The following is a 20,966-nucleotide window of genomic DNA, read 5'->3' as shown; positions in this document are numbered from 1 at the left end:
AAGTCAGAGCTGTTTAGCTCTATAGAACTTCGTAGCCAAGTCTGTAAGACATCCTGACACTAGAGGGCGGTGTTCGGAGCAGTCATCACACGTTGATCTCCAAGAAAATGGCGCCCATCCGTTCACTCTTATGGGTCGCTCGAAGTTTCTGTGCTGACGTCACACCGAGCGCTTTCCCCCTAGTGACCTGATGTGCTGCTCCGCTATTGGCTAAGGCCGAGTGGATGTTGAATCACCATAGCAACGGCAAGAGGCCCCCAGTTGTGTGCTCGCCGTGTGTCGCTGACTGTCCGTGTCTCCGCGCAGGTAATAGGTGGGAATATACCGGAGCTGTACTGTTACCGTTTAGTGTTATGCTGCGGCTTTATTGCGGTTTTGAATGTTGAACATTTTTACGTGCCCTAGAAATTCCTGTAGTTTCTGTATTTCCTCTCTGTTGTACTGATCTTATGCAGCCACTGGGTGGCGCCAGAGTCGCAGCTGAACGTGACGTCTATGGGCAGCAGCATGTGCGCAGGGTCCTGCTGCCGGCCACAGACGTCCTGCCAGATGATAGGAGCCCATGGGCATCTATGGGAGTGTGCTGAGTGGCACCTGCAGGACAAGCACCTGCAATGTGGCCATAGATCACCAGAGTTTGTCACAGACCAGGAGAAGGGGGATCAAGTGCCCGGCCTGGATGAGTGACAAAGCGGAACATCACATAAGATGATGGGGATCTGTGGTTGTCGGCGCACGCGGGACACCTGGCGAAGCAGAGCGCCGGAGCTCTGCACCTCAGTCCGCTAGATTCATGACTTACAGACGCCACAGCAGAAATTAAGATTATTTAAAAGCTGGTCAAAGGGATTGTCTCAAATTCATAAAGACTTAAGGGTTCTTTACACGAGACGATCTATCGTGCGATAGATCGTCGGGGTCATGGTTTTTGTGACGCACATCCGGCATCGCTTGCGACGTCGGCCTGTGTGACACCTCCGAGCAACGCAGTATCGCTCACAAATCGTGAGTCGTGTACTCGTCGCTTGGTTTCATAATCTCGTTTAATTAAAATGGCGCCAGTTGTTCATCGTTCCCGGGGTAGCACACGCTGCTCCATGTGACACCCCGGGAACGATGAACAGCAGCTTACCTCCGTCCCGCGGCACCCGCCGGCTATGCAGAAGGAAGGAGGTGGGCGGGATGTTTACGTCCCGCTCATCTCCGCCCCTCCGCTTCTATTGGCCGGCGGCCGTGTGACGTCGCTGTGATGCCGAACGTCCCTCCCCCTTCAGGAAGTGGATGTTCGCCGCCCACAGCGAGGTCGCTCAGCAGGTAAGTATGTGTGACGGGGGTCAACGACTTTTTGCACCATGGGCAACTAATTGCCCGTGACGCACAAACGACGGGGGCGGGTACGATCGCTCGTGAAATTGCACGATAGATCGTACCGTGTAAAGCAGGCTTTAAAGTGACTCTGTCACCAGGTTTTTGCTCCCCCATCTGAGAACAGCATAATGTAGAGACAGAGACTGATTCCAGCGATGTGTCACTTACTGAGCTGTTTGTCATTTTGATAAAATCAATGTTTTCTCTGCAGCAGTAAGCCTGGAGTCACATTAGCGTATGGCATCCGATGCAAGAACAGCGAATGCAATATGCTAATGACCCCCAGGGCTCAGGCTCTGCTGCGAGTGTGAGCCGTGTGTCATGTGACTGTGACCGGATATTGCGATCGGTTCACAGCTGCGAAGCTGAGGGCGGGCGCTGCAGAGGAGAGGGAGGGGTTAATCTCCCTATCTCCTCCATTGTCAGCCTGTGCGTATATCACATTGCACTGGGATAACATCCAAGTGCAGTCCGATGGTTCTCTCGCACCTATTCACTTGAATGGGTGCGAGAGACACGGCCCTCGCAGAAAATCCCAGCATGCTGCGATTTATTCCTCAGTCCGATTAGGGCTGAGGAAAAACAGGCAGATCTGAGCTGCAGTATTGTCTTACATGGGGCCGAGTGCAATGCAAGATTTTCTCACATTGCACTCATGCAAGTCATACACAAGTGTAACTCTGTCCTTATACAGAGCTCATGAATATGCTGGACTACCTGCAGCACTCCAAGTAGTCCTCTAATGATAATCTACTGCTGATTAAACAGTGAGTTTATCAAAACTGCACTAAGCAGTTCAGTAAGTGACACATCGCTGGAATCATTATCTCTGCCCCCACGTTATGCTGCTCTCAGATTAGGTGGTAAAAACCTGCTGACAGACTCCCTTTAAATTGCAATGTTATTTGAACCCCCCCCCCCCCTCCCCAAACTTTGAAATTTTTCTCTTATTAAAAAGTAATTAGATATACATCCATCTGGTCGGTATTAGTGAGGCCGTGTTCACATGTTAAGTAATCATCCACTATAATGGATCCAGTAGCAATCCGTTCTGCAAAACACAACTTTTTTGTCCATTTTTTGAAAAACGATCCATTTTTTTTTTTAACATGGGAGTCTATGGAAAATGGATCCATTACCTGATTGCTATTTATCTTCCATTTGAAACTCATCCAGTAAGAAAAAACGGATCCTTTACAAATGAAAGAAAACCGCTAAATAGCAATCAGTTAACGGATCTGTTTTCCATTGATTCCAATGTTAAAAAAAATCGGATCCGGTGAGCATCAATTTTCTTCATAGCAGACAAAAAAGTTGTGCTTGCCAAACTTTTTTTTTTTCCACCAACGAATCCCTACTAACGGATGATTACTGGACATGTAAGCTCGGCCTAAGAACAAATAACATGCTACTTTAGGCGGTAACTTGTGCTGAATGGCAAAGTATGGCACCTCCACAGATGGCAGGAACTAGACTAAGGTCTAAGCCACACGGCATGAAAATCGGACCGAGTGGAATGCGATAAAACATCACATTCCACTCGGACCAATATTAGCCTGTGTGTCAGCGCACATGAGCAATTATTTTCTCAGTCCTAATCGGACCGAGAAAACAATCGCAGCATGCTGCGAGTGTAATGCGATCATTGTTTCTCTCGCACCTATTGAAGTCTATGGGGCGCGCACTGCACTCGCATTACACCGGTGTACCGCGAGTGCAGGGCGAGAATGGCAATAGCCGGCAGCGGAGGAGAGAGGGAGATAAATCAGGCCCGCCCCTCCTCAGTGCCGGCCCATCCCCCGTAGCTGAGGTCAGATCGCATGATCGGACCTCAGTCGCAGTGACACTCGCATGACACTTGGCCCCTGCTGTGCTGCCAGCGCGAGCCGAGTGTCATGCGAAGATCTCATTAGTCCCCATGTGGCCCCGGCCTAAAAGAGTGTAGCCTCTGTCAAATTTTTGTTTTTATTGCACAAATATTAAAAATACAAAACATAGTAATAGAGGAATAGATGAGAAAAAGCAATGTATGCAAAAAGACACCAAAATCTGACAATTAGAACCTGTAAAAAGAAGGTTCTTCATGTGGTGCTTTCTTATTTTTCTTTTCATGGTCTTGATTTCCAACATGTGGTTTCTGCTGTTCCCTTTGGCCGCTTTCACACTGTGTTCTGATCTCCATTCAATGATCTTGTCAGAGCTTCCATCTGAACCTCCTGCAAAATGGGTTTCAGATGTATGTGGAGACGAGGCCATTGACTATAATGGTGCAATCAGAGTCACCGTGAGCTCTGTCGTGCACCATTTTCGGGAGTATACGCTTACTGGAAGCAGACACCCAGATATAGTAGACTGTGTCTGGGTATCCATCTCCAGTAAGCGTATATTCCCAAAATGATGCACAGCTGAGCTCACGGTGACTCCGATTGCACCTTTATAGTCAATGGCCTCGTCTGCACATAAGTCCGAAATGCGTTTTGTGGGGAGATCGGTTGAAAACCCCAACAGGACAACTGAACGGAGATCGGGACGCAGTGTAAAGGCAGCCTTACTACTTTTGTCAGATGAGTTATGAGTGACTACTGTGTCAATCATTGATACAGCATCGCGGTTTTACTGGCTCTTACATTTTCATGTTTTGGTGCCTTTTTGTATACACTGCATTTACTCTAATCTTCTATCCTCTATTACTATTTTTTGTGTTTTTAGTATTTGTGCAATGAAAATATATATGACTCCACACTTTCCTCTTTTTGTGTCTTATTAAAAAGTCCTCTCTGTTCTCAAGAACGGCGGGATTATTGACCTCGTAGTGCAACGTTACTCAATTCCAGTCCTCCCGGGGACCACCAAGGATCATGTTTTCAGGATCATGCACAGGAGGAGATAATTATACAACCAGATATTACTAAGGGAATCCTGAACACAAGGTCTGTTGGTGGCCTGGAGATCGGAGACACTGCTATAGTGTGCGCTCATCACCTATATTGCTGGCCACCGAGCATGCTCAGAGTGGGACGGTTACCTAGGTACAGATAAGGCAGCACATGCGGGCTGTCTGATGTTGGCCGCATGGCTGGATCTGACCAACCTCTACACTTCTCAAATGCTGGAGTATTAGGTGCAAAAAATAGATACCACTTTTTTTTCCATAAAATTATATTAAAAACAAACGGGTTAAAAAATTGTGGCAGGTGTGACAGAAGTTATAATAGAATGTAAATAGATACCTCTGCTACTACAGGGCCAGAAATAGATATATACACACACATACACACCACTGTTGGTATCAAAGTAACACAAAGATATGATGAACCATTAAGTATGGTATAAGGTCATGAACAAAGATACACATGTGTAGGGCCCATAAGTATGAGCCGGCCCTCAAAGGTACATACCCATAAAGAGCAAAGGTGTAGTCTATATTAAACGTTCTCACCACCTAGTCACAGGCCCCTACGTACGTTTCGCATCAGAAAACATCAATTCACCGCCGTGGTCATTGCTTCATCAGGGGGAGGTCTTCAGGAACTCACCACCGACTGCACACTTTAGCGGTGCACGCCTGATGATGCAACTTGACAAAATCCTCTTTAACTTTGCATTTAGGGAATAAATTAAGCAATGTAAAATAAAATTAAAAATGCAAAACTGCATATGCTCTAAATCCATAGCCTGTCAGTTTATGATGTGGAAAAGAGTACAGATTTGTTGGGGATGTTTCCCCTTTAAAGAGACTTTGGCAGCACAGAATGACTGTTCAAACCAGGCACAGGCGTTCGGTGTTTCAGGGCAGGGCCAAACATTTAGGTGCACCATGTTTTCTGTCTAATTTCTCCATTCTCTGGCTCTATCAAGCCAGAGATGTTAATCAAAAAAAGAGGGGAGGGTTGGAGATTGAGTGAAAACAAGAAGGTGGAAAGATGCATTTAAAGGATTAGCCCTGCCTTGAAGCACCGAGTGCCTGAGCCTGGTTTGAACAGTCATTCTGTGCTGACAAAGTCCTTTTAATTCAATGACAAATAATCTACAATTCAATACTATAGTTGCAATTCTTTTCTGCAGATTCTCAGGCCATTTCACCTGAGCATTTTCCTGGTGCTGATTTTTTTTCTTGGTTCCCTACCGGTCTTGGCAATGTCGTATTGTCACATGGCTCTTGCAGTGCAGCTATCCCGGGTCAGTACAGCTATACTGGTCCCCAGTATGCAGAGACTAGCGGCTTGGGGATGGATATTGCACTTGGTTTTTGCCTGATTTTTTCTATTGAGTGGGGTCTATAATCCGTGTGTGGACCCCAGGACATTAAAACTGCAAATCTGCAGCCAGATATACAGAAGTTGGCCTCAGATTTTTGTTGTTTATTCCACTGCAAATACACAAGTGATTTTTCCACAGTGACTTAACCCTTCGCTGGCTGTTTTCTATAGCATATTGGAAAATACACATTGTGTGATTGCCAGATGAGGCAAGCTCGCCCCACATTTCTATTGTTGGACTGTAAATTCTGCCTTCAAATGTTTGTCAACCCAAATAATTAATCATTTTTTCTATTTAAGCAATGAGTGGGATCTACCAAGGAGCGACCAAAACCAATAAAATACCAATCGAGCACCTCGACTACAAGTTCATTGAAAAATGTACGGACATCAAACACCTTGAAAAGATCCTGCGAGTCTTGAGGTAACTCTTAAAAAGCTACTCCTTGGCTAGGTCCTTCCCGGAGGGATATCTGGCTATTTTCTGTGTTGAGACTCCTAACAGAGGCTCCACCGACCTTTTTTGATTAGCATACTTTTCAGGGGGCAATGCACCTAGGATTTCACTGTGTTGAGCGCCTTCGCTAGCTGCCGGCAGTGTTTTCTTTGGCTGGTCTCCCCGAGATCAGTGATTGTTTTGTCTTGCTGGTCTACTAGGCATTGCTTCCACCTGGCCAGAATCCTACTCCACACTGATGAGGGGCAATACCCCGAAACAGCTGTCTGTGGATGGATACCTGGCCTTGGTATTTCCCTTGTCATATCTTTAAACTCGTCAAAGAGTTGGATATTGACTAAAAGGGCCACTTAATATGGTGGTCTCCTAAAAAGAGCCACTCCTTGGCTGGGTCCTTTCCGGAAGGATATCTGGCTATTTTCTGTGTTAAAAAAAATTGTTTAAAAGAACAGAGAGTCCTCAGTGGTTGATACCTTTTAATGGCTAACTGAAAAGATGGTAATAATTGCAAGCTTTCGAGACTACTCAGGTCTCTTCATCAGGCATGGTATAACACAAAATCTGAAGAGTCACGTATTTATACACAACAGGACTTAGAATAGTGCAGTTTTTTTTTTTTTTTTTTTTTTTTTTTTTTTTTTTTTTACTGCACTATTCTAAGTCCTGTTGTGTATAAATACGTGACTCTTCAGATTTTGTGTTATACCATGCCTGATGAAGAGACCTGAGTAGTCTCGAAAGCTTGCAATTATTACCATCTTTTCAGTTAGCCATTAAAAGGTATCAACCACTGAGGACTCTCTGTTCTTTTAAACAATTTTTTTTATCTCTACTGGCTAACACGGTACAAAGATATATTTTACTTGTATTTTCTGTGTTGTGACTCCTAACAGAGGCTCCACGGACCTTGTTTGATTTGAGGTAACTCTTCACATAAGGGGGGGGTTTCACCTAGGCCTCGTTCAGACCTCCGATTTTCATTTTTCTGCTCGGTCAGTTTTTTTTACTTTGACTTTTTGACAGAGCATTTACCCACAATATGTTTTGTTGTTTTTTGTTGGTGGACAGAGTGTGTGCAAAAAAACCAAAACAACAAAAACCCACCAAAAATGGTTTGATTTGATCCAAGGCACAAATCAGACTTATCCTTTCAAATCACTGCGTCCATGAAGTAATAATGAACCGCACACCGGGGGCATTTGGGTGCAGTCCAGATGGGGTTTTTTCTATTTATCGGTTTGGAAAAGATTGGAAGTTGGTAAAAACAGACACTGGCACTAAACGTTTTTTTTCCTCATGGCTACGTTCCCACAATGAGTTTTTGTGAGTTATTGATACTTTGTATTTTCACTTCGTCAAAAACATAGTGTCTTACACTTCCGGCAAAGTGGACGGGATTTATAGAAATCTCCTTCCCACTCTGTGATTTTCTGCAGTGGAAACTCATCAAAGACGCTTGTAATCCACACCTATGTATGTCAATAAAGTTTTGCCAAAGCCACATACCAGGAAGTATCAAAGCCAAGACAGCTTTATTTAAAACATGACACACCAAAAATCTACGAAAAATGCAGTTAAAATGCATGTTAAAAAACGCTTTCAAAAACGTAATGCAAGTAACACAAAATAGAACCTAATTTACATAATATACAAAAGAAGGTGTAGTCCAGCTCACCAATCTGTCCTGCTGGTTAGGTCCAGATCCTGCGCACGGAAAGTGGTATGGCAACCAATCAGTTATAGAAAAAAGAAGGAAAATTTCCAGTGCCAGGAAGGAAAATGAAAAATCCTTTTTTATTAAGTATAATATTTAAAATCCAGCAGGTACGGCATAATGTCGGGTGACCAACAGAACAACGCGTTTCGACGCTCAGGTCTTAATCATGTTCTCATGATTAAGACCTGAGCGTTGAAACGCGTTGTTCTGTTGGTCACCCGACATGATGCCGTACCTGCTGGATTTTAAATATTATACTTAATAAAAAAGGATTTTTAATTTAGCTTCCTGGCACTGGAAATTTTCCTTCTTTTTTCTATAATTTACATAATAGGTGCCGAATTCTCCAACATTAAACACTCACCAAGGGCTTATCGTGGGAATGTAGCCTGAAGGGCCAGTCACACACAACGACTTACCAGCGATCCCGACAACGATTCCACCTGATAAAGATCGCTGGTAAGTCGCTGGGAGGTCGCTGGTGAGAGGTCACACAGTCAGACCTTACCAACGACACAGTAACGATACAGGTCGCAGTAGCGACCTGTATCACAATCTCTGCAGTCACTGGGACCCTGTCACACAGTGTCAAACGCAGCGATGTATCCTGCCCAGCAGGACATCGCCTTTGCAGAATATTGTCCGGACCATTCTGCAATGACTAGCGACCTCACAGCAGGGGCCTGATCGCTGGTAGGTGTCACACATAACAAGATCGCTAACGGGATCGTTACTCGTTACTGCGTCACCAAAACTGTGACTCAGCAACGATCTCGTTAGCGATCTCGTGTGTGACGGGGCCTTAAATGTCCCTATGACCCTAACAGTATGTATAGAGACGATCTTATCTTATTCTGCTCCCATGGACATGTGTGACCCTCATGAGAGCCAATAATTGGCCACAGCAGTCACATGCCCACCCCCACAAAAAACAAACAAGGGGATCGGTTGGGAACCCACATAACACTATAGAAGAGTGGCAGGGAATCAGTAGATGTGAATAGTTGTGTCTAGTTTTAGAGGAGCAAAATTACAAGTGCTGGACAGCCCCTTAAAGCACCACTTCAGTTTTCTTTTTACTGTTGGAGTGGTGCTTCTAATCTAAGCCCCCAGTCTTATACTCACCCTCCAATATTTTCATCCCTTTTCAACACCGCTCAGCTCCATCTTGTGACTGTAAGTTCTGACTGTAGCTTCTGACTTTCCAGAAGTTAGAAGTTACATCACAAGCTCTCAATACAGGTCTATGAGAGCCAGAATGAGGCTCTCATAGACTTGTATTGAGTTGTGACCTCCATGAAACTCTGGCGCTGCTGGCAGATAATAAATCACAGGAGAGCGACAGCAGTGGGGGTGATAAAAGATGAAGACACTGGAAGGTGAGTATAAGACTGGGGGGCAGGGACTTAGATTTAAAGCGCCACTCCAGCTGTGACATAAAAAAAAACCAAATAAAAATGTTTGAGTGGTGCTTTGTCTTCAAATCTGGTACAATAAATTACAGGTCTGTGGGGTCCTTTGTTGAGATCGAAGGTCTACCAACTTATGTCGCGCCCAATGAGGTGGCCGTCATATCCCGGCAGAGAATGAATGGAGAGGTGGCCGTGCTCCATTTACTTCTATGGCTGTAGATAAGGCCGCCTGAATGACAAGTAAAGTCTTGGCACTGAGCTTGTTGTCATTGTGTAGGTTGGGAGAGGAAGGATACTACCCGGATCTCACCACATTTTGTGAAAAGAGAATCGCAACTCTGTCGCCAAACAATCGTGCCCTAAGGAAAGACAAACCACCGGCAACGGCTGCCGACTTCTCCCTGGAAGACTGGCAAGAGATTGATAGCGATCTGAAGGTAGGTGCTGCCATATTATCTGTGCATATATGTAATCATACTGTATGTACGGTGACAGATGCAAAGCCGAATGAGGGCTTGTTTTTTTATAGGATGAGATGTAGTTTTTAGTGACCCCATTCACCATTTTGTGATATATTAGATTAAAAATTAGGAAGAAATTCCAAATAGGGTAAATGGTGAAAAAAATGCAATTCAGCCATGTTTTTTTTGCCCCCGCTTTATTCTTACATTGTTTATTGTGTTGTAAAAATTACCTATCACAATAATCCCTTCCAATCAGTACAATTATGACGATACCGGACCTGTAACATTTATTTTATTTATTCATTGAACCAGTGAAAAAAAAAAGTCATATGCAGCATCCAGATTACGGCAATTCTGGTACTTACATTTTCGTCTTATGGCTTTTACTGAACAGGTTAAATAATTTAACAGTTTGACAAATTGGACTGTTACAGATATAGCAGTACCAAATATGATTAAACTGGGGAAAGAAGGGGTCATTCGAATTTTTCTGCCATTTTCCGTATACCATCTGCACTTGTCCAGAATCGGGTGTATGGAGCGGGCTCACAGGCTGAGCCTGCACCGTGCCCAGCAGATAATGCTAACTGCTGCGGATGGACCCAAGCATCGCCCGAGACTGTAACCTATTAAACTACAATAGCATTAATGCACTGGCATAGGGGGTCGTGTTATTCTAAGCGCTCATCGACCGCCCCGTAATGTGATTGTTATGTCAGCCAAAGGTCTGTTGAAGTCCCACGTGCCTGCCATCATGGATGGAGCTCCTCTAAAACCCAGCCTATGGCCAGGCTCCAAAAGGTCATAATTATTAACAGTACAAGCAATTGGACGACTGCAGGTTCAAGTCCTCTACTGGGAATAACAAATACTTTAACAATAAAGTACGGTATATAAGTAAAAACAAATGACCACAAAACGGAGAGAAAAATCGTTTATTTAAAAATAAAACAAAAAAAACACCTTCTTTTTCCAATTTGTTAACCCACAAAACACTCCTGCAGGTCCAACGTAATCCACACCATGGATTACACACAACGATCCCGGCTCTGCTACAACCTGAGGTCGCAGTGCGCCGTCACATTAGAAAATGTGACCGATCACTGCTGCCTGGCCTGCAGGATTCACTGACGTAGCCACAGCTATGAGAGAGGTGACGTCAGTGAGTTCACTTGAGGTCACAACTGACTGTTCCCACGGTACCCCAGCTGGGACCTCAGGTGAATCTTTTTCAGCCTATCACTTAAGGCCCCATTAACGCAACGACGTATCTAACGATATATCGCCGGGGTCACGGATTCCGTGACGCACATCCGGCATCGTTAGTGACGTCGTTGCGTGTGACACCAACGAATGGCTGTTAACGGTCAAAAATACTCACTTTATTGTTGATCGTTGACACGTCGTTCATTTTCCAAAAATCGTTGATTGTTGCAGGACGGAGGTTGTTCGTCGTTCCCAAGGCAGCACACATCGCTACGTGTGATACCTCGGGAACGACGAACTACAGCTTACCTGCGGCCGCCGGCAATGAGGAAGGAAGGAGGTGGGCGTGATGTTACGGCTGCTCATCTCCGCCCCTCCGCTTCTATTGGGCGGCCGCTTAGTGACGCCGCACGAACCGCCCCCTTAGAAAGGAGGCGGTTCGCCGGCCACAGCGACGTCGGTAGGCAGGTAAGTCCGTGTGACGGCTCCTAACGATTTTGTGCGCCACGGGCAGCGATTTGCCCGTGACGCACAAACGACGGGGGCGGGTGCTTTCACCAGCAACATCACTAGCAATGTCGCTGCGTGTAAAGCCCCCTTTACTCCCACAATTTTATAGCACTTAAGTTCGGATCCCCATAGACCTATGTAGGGTTCAGGGTCCGGGCTTAAGTTCGGGTAAAGTCTGCTTCTGAATCTTTTTTTTTTATTTTTTATAAAGTCCGGCCGGACTTCGCCCATCTTTAGTAATAATGTTTTGCTCCATGTGACTGCTGCAGCCTGTGATGTACTGGCTGTGATTGCTGCAGTGCTCACATCATTTTCAACACCATTTTGCAACGAAAATACAGTACAGTAAATAGTAATTTCACAAATACACATTGAATGATTGATCCTGAGTTCTAAGCTGTTTAATAACATATAAGTTTGTTGCTTGATTTTGGAAACTGTCGACAAGTTGTCAGAAACACCCCCCAGCAGCTGAGCTGCAAACAGTCCAGTGCAGGGGTCCGTCAGTTGTTCTTACATCAGTTGATTGTACAGTACTAGGTTTAAGGACCACACTTCACAGAATGCAAATAACCAAAACCAGTATTGTGCCGAACTGAGAAATCAAGTAAAGCTGGGAGATGTTAGCTCTGAATTGTGCAGAATCGTGAGTGCAGCTCTCAATTATACACATATTTATCACATTAAATCTAATGATGAGCGAACACTACCGTGCTCGGTACTCGTAACTGGAGAATGCTCGAGTTCCCTACTGAATTCCATTATACTCGGTACACGAGTTGAGCCTGTCCGAGCGTCCAACTGCATGATACAAGTACTGAGCACCCGAGCATGGTAGTGCTCGCTCATCACTACTACTGACATGTTTGCCTTCTTCGACTTCATGGTTCTTACTGCAGTTTTGTTTCTTTTATCTTCTTTTAGAATTTTTTAACCAACATAAAACTTAAAGAACAACAAGAGCCCCTCCCTGAGCAAAACACGGATATTCTGCCACCTGTCCGTAGCTATTTTAATGGATCAGCAACCGACAAGGTACATTTTTCCTAATGTAGTAACAATACAGTTGTGATAGATAGATAAATGTGTGTGTGTGTGTGTGTGTGTGTGTGTATATATATATATATATTGTGAGACTGTGACCGGGGTTATCTATGACGGCCGGTATGTCTCGCCCAGGTTGTGCTCACTCCATGATAGAAAGTAAATCCACTATAGGGTTAATGCTGTTTCCCTACAGGCTTAAGGAAGGGTTAAAAGGAAACAGGAACGAGGGCAGGTGTGCCGGGTGTGGGGGAAGTGACCAGAACTTCCTGAGCCCTCTGCTGGAGAGGCACATGTATTTTGTTATGGACTTTTTGTTTGGACATTAAACACCGTGTGCTGTGAACCTTGATGCCTGGATCCCGTGTCTTCTGCTGCGCAGCCGACCGCGCTACCTCACATATGGTGGAGAATCGGCGGGCATGACAGCCGGTGAGGTGTAGCATCCATCCCTGGTGACCCAGCTGCGCATGTCCTGGATTCGAGCGGCTATACTACAGCCCAAACCCGGCGACGCCATGGAGGACATACTAAAGCATTTGGCTCAGGCTAATGCACAGCAGCAACAGGCTAATGCACAGCAGCTACAAACCAATGCACACCTGCTCCAATCCTTGCAAGTGCAGGAAAAAAAACTCCAAGAACAGTTGGATCAGGCCAATGCACGTCAGCAGCAATCCTTGCAAGTGCAGGTCAAAATGCACCAAGAACAGATGGAGCAGGCCAATGCACGTCAGCAGCAATCCTTGCAAGTGCAGGACAAAAGGCACCAAGAACAGATGGAGCAGGCCAATGCACGTCAGCAGCAAGCCTTACAATTGCAGGAAAAAAGGCACCAAGAACAGATGGTTCTCCTGGCCAAGTCGATCCGTGCCGGACCGGCAGCAACAACCCCGGGACCGGGTGACGACGGCAGCGTCCGGAAAGCGGTGAGACAAGCGTTGCAAAAGATGACCCCGGGTGATGATGTGGAAGCGTTCCTGGCGGTGTTTGAGCGGGTGGCCGAGCGGGAAAAGCTGCCGACCCCGCAGTGGGCTGAGGTATTGTCGCCCTATCTGACGGGGGAACCCCAAAAAGCGTACCTGGACCTCGGTACCGAGGACGCCATTGACTATGTGACCCTGAAAGCCGAAATACTGGCTCGGTTGGGGGTGAATACCTATGTACGGGCTCAGCGGGTAAATCAGTGGTTCTATGAGGAAGCCAAACCCGTACGCTCCCAGGCCTATGACTTATTACATCTTGTAAAAAAGTGGTTGCAGCCTGACACTCTGAGCCCGGCGCAAATGGTGGAAAGGGTAGTAGTGGATCGTTTTGTGCGCACTTTACCCGTCACCGTTCAACGGTGGGTAGGACAGGGTGACCCGAGTACCCTGGACCAATTAGTGTCCCTGGTAGAGCGGCATGTGGCTACGCAGGACTTGATACGGGACACTGAGACTTTGCGTACCGCCCGTCGGTCCGGCCCCTCCAAGCCTAGGGCCAAGGACCCACCGCCGACACCGGTACAGGAGTCCGCTACCATCCTGGCTGAGGCCGCGCCCGCCGTTCCTGAGGTCCGGAAGGCCATGTACCCTAAACGACAACTTGTCAAGGGGGTTTCCTTCCCTATTAGATGTTGGCGGTGCCAGCGGGTGGGACATATGGAAGCCCAGTGTCCACTCACCACGGAGCCCATGGATTGTGGGGTTACCCGGCGGGGTTCAATGTATGCTCAGGTGGTGTGTACCGCTGACCTGGTCTCCCCAGAGACAGAGCCCCACTTGTGCCAAATACAGGTGAATGGATGTCCGGTTACAGGATTGTTGGATTCCGGAAGCTTAGTGACCCTTGTGCGATCCACCTTGAGAGCTAAAGTAAAGGCCACAGGACGCACTGTGGGGGTGGTTTGCATACATGGGGACCGCCACGACTATCCCACGGGGATTGTCACCATCACAGCACCTTGCGGTCAGGTGCAACATGAGGTGGGACTTCTTAACACTCTTCCTTATGACGTGATCCTAGGAAGGGATCTGCCCTATTTTTGGACTTTATGGAGGGGACCCCCTAAGTCCCCTCAGATATTGGTCGGTCCGGGACCTGAGCCCTACAATCCTGAATCCGGGACACCTGCCGTAGGGGTCACGATGATAGGGACAGAGTGTGAACCCGATAGGTCACCCCTAGAGGTATTGGCAGGAGAGGCTGAGACGGTCGAGCCCATCCCGGAGTTGGAGGCGTCCCCGGATACGTTTGGGACAGCCCAACTCCAGGACCCTACGTTAATACATGCCCGGAGTCGGGTGACAGTAGTTGACGGGGTGGCACAGCTGCCCAGTGCCCAGGTAAGGTACCCCCCATTTCGCTCTTAAGCAGGATTTACTCTACCGGGTAGATGAAATACGGGGCGTAGGGGTAGAACAGTTGGTGGTGCCCCAGCCGCATCGCCGGCGGGTCCTCGACTTGGCTCATAAACACCTGATGAGTGGCCACCTAGGGGTCAAGAAAACGCAGGAGCGAATATTGCAAAGGTTCTATTGGCCCGGGGTCTTTGGGGAGGTAAAACGGTTCTGCGAAACCTGCCCGGAGTGTCAGCTTACTGCACCCCTGACCCATTTTCGCAGTCCGTTGGTACCGTTACCCATTATAGAAGTCCCTTTTGAACGGATAGGGATGGATCTGGTGGGGCCCCTCGTAAAGTCCGCTCGAGGGCACCAACACATCCTAGTGATCGTTGACTATGCCACCCGGTATCCCGAGGCGATACCTCTCAGACATACTGCAGCAAAGCTTATAGCTCGGGAGTGGTTTGCTGTGTTCTGCCGGGTGGGATTGCCCAAGGAGATCCTTACGGATCAGGGGACCCCATTCATGTCTAAAGTGACCAAAGAGCTATGCCGGCTACTCCAGATCAAGCAGTTGCGTACGTCTGTGTATCATCCGCAAACGGACGGTTTAGTCGAGCGTTTCAATAAAACCCTGAAAACCATGCTAAGAAGGGTGATTTCAAAAGACGGGAAAGACTGGGATATGATGCTTCCCTATTTGATGTTTGCCATACGAGAGGTGCCGCAGGCATCCACGGGGTTTTCGCCTTTTGAATTGTTATACGGGCGACATCCCCGGGGATTGTTGGACCTGGCAAAGGAAACATGGGAACAAGAGCCCACCCCCCATAAAAGTGTGATTGAACACATTTTGGGTATGCAGAACCGCATAAGCGCGGTCATGCCAATTGTGAAGGAGCACTTACAGGAGGCTCAGGCCGCGCAAAGCGGCCGCTACAATAGACAAGCCACCGTGCGGACCTTTAAACCCGGGGATCGGGTGTTGGTATTGATCCCCACGGCGGAGAGCAAATTCCTGGCTCAGTGGCAAGGCCCCTACGAGATAAAGGAAAGAGTAGGGGTGGTTAACTATAAAGTATTGCAGCCCGGTAGGCGGAAACCTGAACAAATATACCATGTCAACCTATTAAAACCTTGGCAGGAACGGGAAAGCCTGATGGCTGTTTTTTCCCCACCTCCCTCCTCTTCGGGTCGTTCACATCCGGCTCCAGCGACCTCCGGAGAGGACGAACCGGAAGTAAGGATTGGAGAAGCCCTCACCAAGCAACAGAGGCGAGAGGCCAGACGGTTGGTTCAGCAGAACCCCGATGTCTTCTCCGAGCTGCCCGGTAGGACCAGTCTGATACGACATGATATTGTCACCGAGCCCCACCTGAAGGTACGCCTGAAGTCATACCGGGTGCCGGAGGCTCGACGACAAGCCATATCGGAGGAAGTAAAGACAATGTTACGCCTGGGGGTCATCGAAAAATCCCGGAGTGAATGGGCTAGTCCGATTGTCCTAATACCAAAACCCGATGGCTCCTTAAGGTTCTGCAATGACTTTAGGAGATTGAACGAAATATCCAAGTTCGATCTCTACCCCATGCCCCGGGTGGATGAGCTGATTGATAGGCTGGGACAGGCGCGATATTTTACCACGCTCGACCTGACCAAAGGGTACTGGCAGGTGCCACTAACGGAGTCCGCCAAGGAGAAAACAGCTTTTGTTACGCCGGAGGGTCTCTTCCACTATGTTGTCTTGCCTTTTGGGTTACATGGCGCTCCGGCCACGTTCCAGAGGTTGATGGACTTAGTGCTGGAACCCCACCAGGCGTATGCATCAGCGTACCTGGATGACATCATTATTTACAGCTCCGATTGGCAGACCCACTTGGAACAGGTACAAGCGGTGGTGGACGCGCTTCGAACAGCCGGATTGACAGCCAATCCCAAGAAATGTGCATTGGGACTCACGGAAGCCCGCTACTTGGGCTACGTGATAGGCCAAGGAGTGATTAAGCCCCAAATTAACAAGGTTGAGGCGATCCAGAAGTGGCCTAGACCCCTGACCACGAAGCAGGTTAGGGCCTTCCTGGGTATCGTGGGGTACTACAGGAGGTTTGTAAAGGATTTTGCGGGACTATCAGCCCCCTTGACGGACCTTCTCAAAGGCAAGAAGTCCGTCATGGTGCGGTGGACTCCGCAGGCCGAGGACTCCTTCCGGGCCCTGAAGGGGGTCCTGTGCGGACAGCCCGTTCTGGTCAACCCTGATTTCCGGAAGGAGTTCATAGTACAGACTGACGCCTCGGAGGTCGGCCTGGGGGCAGTGCTGTCTCAGGTGGTTCAGGGGGAGGAACACCCCGTCACCTTCTTGAGTAGGAAGCTCACCCCTCCCGAGCGGAATTATAGCGTAGTGGAGAAGGAGTGCCTGGCGATCAAGTGGGCCTTGGAGTCCCTACGCTATTACCTGCTGGGACGGCAGTTTCGCTTGGTGACGGATCACTCTCCACTGGTCTGGATGAGGTCCGCCAAGGAACGGAATGCCCGGGTTACCCGGTGGTTCCTTTCTCTGCAGAACTTCCGGTTTACGGTTGAACACCGGGCCGGTAGGTTGCAGGGCAACGCCGATGCCTTGTCCCGCGGCCCGTGCTTGATGGCTGGAGTTCAACCCCGCACGCTTGAACTGAGGGGGGGGGTATGTGAGACTGTGACCGGGGTTATCTATGACGGCCGGTATGTCTCGCCCAGGTTGTGCTCACTCCATGATAGAAAGTAAATCCACTATAGGGTTAATGCTGTTTCCCTACAGGCTTAAGGAAGGGTTAAAAGGAAACAGGAACGAGGGCAGGTGTGCCGGGTGTGGGGGAAGTGACCAGAACTTCCTGAGCCCTCTGCTGGAGAGGCACATGTATTTTGTTATGGACTTTTTGTTTGGACATTAAACACCGTGTGCTGTGAACCTTGATGCCTGGATCCCGTGTCTTCTGCTGCGCAGCCGACCGCGCTACCTCACAATATATATAATATATATATATAATATATATATATATATATATACACACACACTGTGTTCCAAATTATTATGCAAAAAGAGTTTAGGAGTGATAAGGTTAGAAATGTTTTGTTTGTCATTTAAACTCATTGCTGGTGATGTGTGTCGGGGCTCTTTATATCACTGAAAGCAATTGCAGATACCTGTGCACATTAGTTTGGCAGGTGAGTCCACATAAAGGCAAGACTACTTAAGAAGCGTGTTCCACATTATTAAGCAGCCTACATTTTTTGCGAAAATGGGAAAGAAAAAGGATGTGTCGGCTGCTGAGAAGCAACAAATTGTGGAGTATTTAGGTCAAGGCATGACTACAATCAACATTGCCAAGACACTTCATCGCACAATCAAGAAGTATGTAGCTGATTCACAGCACACACGTGTGCGTGCTGATAAGGAAAAATTGAGGACTCTTTCCAACAAGCAATTGCGTCAGGTTCAAAGAGCAGCTGCTAAAATGCCTTGTCATAGCAGCAGACAAGTTTTTGAAGCTGCTGGTGCCTCCAACGTTCCCCGAACAACAAAATGCAGTGTCCTTCAGAGGTTTGCAGCTGTGCGTAAGCCATCCTGTCGACCACATCTATCCACTGCACACAAGCATAAACGGCTCCAGTGGGCCAAACGATACATGAAGACTGACTTCCAAACTGTTTTGTTCACCGATGAGTGCCGTGCAACGCTCGATGGTCCAGATGGATGGAGTGGAGGATGGCTGGTTGATGGACACCCCATGAAAACACGGCTAAGGCGCCAACAAGGAGGAGGTGGAGTAATGTTTTGGGCTGGAATCATGGGGAGAGAGATTGCCGGACGCTTTAGGATCCCAGAAGGGGTAAAGATGAACTCCATAATCTATGTGGAGTTTCTAAAACAGCACTTCCTGCCATGGTTCAGGAGGAGGAACCGTGTATTCCGCAGCAAGATCATTTTCATGCATGATAATGCACCGTCTCATGCTGCAAATAACACATCTGCATCTCTGGCTGCTATGGGCATAAAAGAGGACAAACTTAGGGTATGTGCACACGTTGCTTTTTTTTCCGCGCGGAAAAAAACGCACCCTCTGGCAGAGGGGAGAATAGTAAACAATGCTTTCTTTTTCGCTCCTAATTGGGAGACCCAGACAATTGGGTGTATAGCTATTGCCTCTGGAGGCCACACAAAGTATTACACTTAAAAGTGTAAGGCCCCTCCCCTTCTGGCTATACACCCCCAGTGGGATCACTGGCTCACCAGTTTTGTGCTTTGTGCGAAGGAGGCAACACATCCACGCATAGCTCCACTTTTTAGTCAGCAGCAGCTGCTGACTATGTCGGATGGAAGAAAAGAGGACACATATAGTGTCCCCAGCATGCTCCCTTCTCACCCCACTGTATGTCGGAGGTGTTTGTAAGGTTGAGGTACCCATTGCGGGTACGGCGGCAGGAGCCCACATGCTGATTCCTTCCCCATCCCTTTTTACAGGGCTCTGGGTGAAGTGGGATTTACCGGTCTCCAGGCACTGAGACCGTGCTCCATCTACAGCCCCTGGAGAAGATGCTGGATGGAGCGGAGTACATCAGGGACATGGCCCTGCTTCCTCAAGGTACTCTGTGTCCCCGTGCATTTGGCGCTCACACCGCAGCATGCTGGGTGTTGTAGTGCGCCGGGGGACATCAGCGCTGCGGCGCCTGTGCCATGGCCTCATTCAGCTTCGCTGAAGCAGGCTCACTTATGGGAATTGGTCGCGCCGGCCGCTGGGACTGCGGCGCGGCTGGCACTTGTAGTGCGCCGGGGACTTCAGCGCGGCCTGCGCTTTTACGGCGGCCGCGCTGATAACTAGAGTCCCCGGCTTTTGCGGCCTGCTTCCGTTCGTTCCCGCCCCCAGACCTGCCAGTCAGGAGAGGGGCGGGACGCTGGCCACTTCTAGGCATCGGTCGCGCCGGCCGCTGGGACTGCGGCGCGGCTGGCACTTGTGGTGCGCCGGGGACTTCAGCGCGGCCCGCGCTTTTACGGCGGCCGCGCTGATAACTAGAGTCCCCGGCTTTTGCGGCCTGCTTCCGTTCGTTCCCGCCCCCCAGACCTGCCAGTCAGGAGAGGGGCGGGACGCTGGCCACTTCTAGGAATCGGTCGCGCCGGCCGCTGGGACTGCGGCGCGGCTGGCACTTGTGGTGCGCCGGGGACTTCAGCGCGGCCCGCGCTTTTACGGCGGCCGCGCTGTTAACTCGAGTCCCCGGCTTCTGGGCCTAGTCTCCCTTCGTTTCCGCCCACAGCCCTGACAGTCAGGGTAGGGGCGTGACGCTGCATAGCACAGCAGCGCTGAGAGCTGGAGTATGTTTTGCATACTCCACCCCTCTCACTGTGTGCACTGTGAATCCGGATTCCCGCACTTTCTCAGGCACGCCCACGGCTTCCTTCTCTACAAGGACGCCGGCAGCCATTAGTGTCAGTTTCTGTACGATCAGAGACAAGTGTGGAAGACCCTGGCATTCTGATAGTCACACAATCGCTGCAACAGGCGTTAAGCAGCACCTGTGGTGCTAACCCCACTAGTGCAGAAGTGCACTTATAGATATGCTTGTACTATATACATTGCACTGTTTGGTCGCACGTTGTATATACCCTCCTGGATTATGCGGAGGAGTTATCAGCATATTCTCTGTGTAAAACAAAGGTGCAGAACCACATGTTTTTCTATACAGCTGGTACAGCATGTACGGCTATACGGCCGGCAGGTTACATAGACTCCCATTGTATGCACTAATGGCCAGGGGATGAGGACGGTGTCTGCAGTATTTACTGACAGTTTTTCTGAGACTATGGCTATGATACTAGAAGCCTAGCAGTCCGGACATGTCTCTCACAATATGGGCACTGTTGAATCATTGATCCATGGCCCCCCTCAGTGTGAACAACTAACAGCTCCGGGAATGTCACACGCATCCCAGAGTCACGGCTCTGCACGGACGTCAGTCCCAGACAGCCTAAGCGGGCTCACTATGAGCGGCCTCGGTTTCATCAGGGTCCTAGCAGAAGGACTCGCTGTGTAATGAGGCGGAAGTAGCGGCTCAGGATTCTGATCCTGAGACCGCTCTCAATCTGGATACACCTGATCGTGACGCCATAGTAAATAATCTTATAGCGTCCATCTATAGAATGTGGGTTATTTCTCACAGCTCCTCCAGTGGA

The 20,966-nt window shown here is 48.5% G+C and overlaps 1 protein-coding gene across 1 annotated transcript in view; it reads left to right on the top strand.

The window, feature by feature from the left end:
- Positions 1-230: 230 nt before the first annotated feature.
- The window catches only part of SPAG1 (sperm associated antigen 1), a 155,479-nt gene continuing 134,743 nt past the window's right edge, over positions 231-20,966 (top strand). The window contains exons 1-4 of the mRNA XM_075353074.1: positions 231-306; positions 5,928-6,051; positions 9,491-9,650; positions 12,318-12,428. Of these exons, the coding sequence (XP_075209189.1) occupies positions 5,930-6,051; positions 9,491-9,650; positions 12,318-12,428 (393 nt within the window). The 5' untranslated portion in view covers positions 231-306; positions 5,928-5,929. The remainder of the gene's footprint in view (positions 307-5,927; positions 6,052-9,490; positions 9,651-12,317; positions 12,429-20,966) is intronic.

Source organism: Anomaloglossus baeobatrachus, chromosome 6 (genome assembly GCF_048569485.1).
Source record: "Anomaloglossus baeobatrachus isolate aAnoBae1 chromosome 6, aAnoBae1.hap1, whole genome shotgun sequence".
NCBI classification, from domain to species: domain Eukaryota; kingdom Metazoa; phylum Chordata; class Amphibia; order Anura; family Aromobatidae; genus Anomaloglossus; species Anomaloglossus baeobatrachus.
The sequence above is the reverse complement of the archived record's forward strand: the minus strand, read 5'-3'. Positions and strand labels throughout refer to the sequence as shown.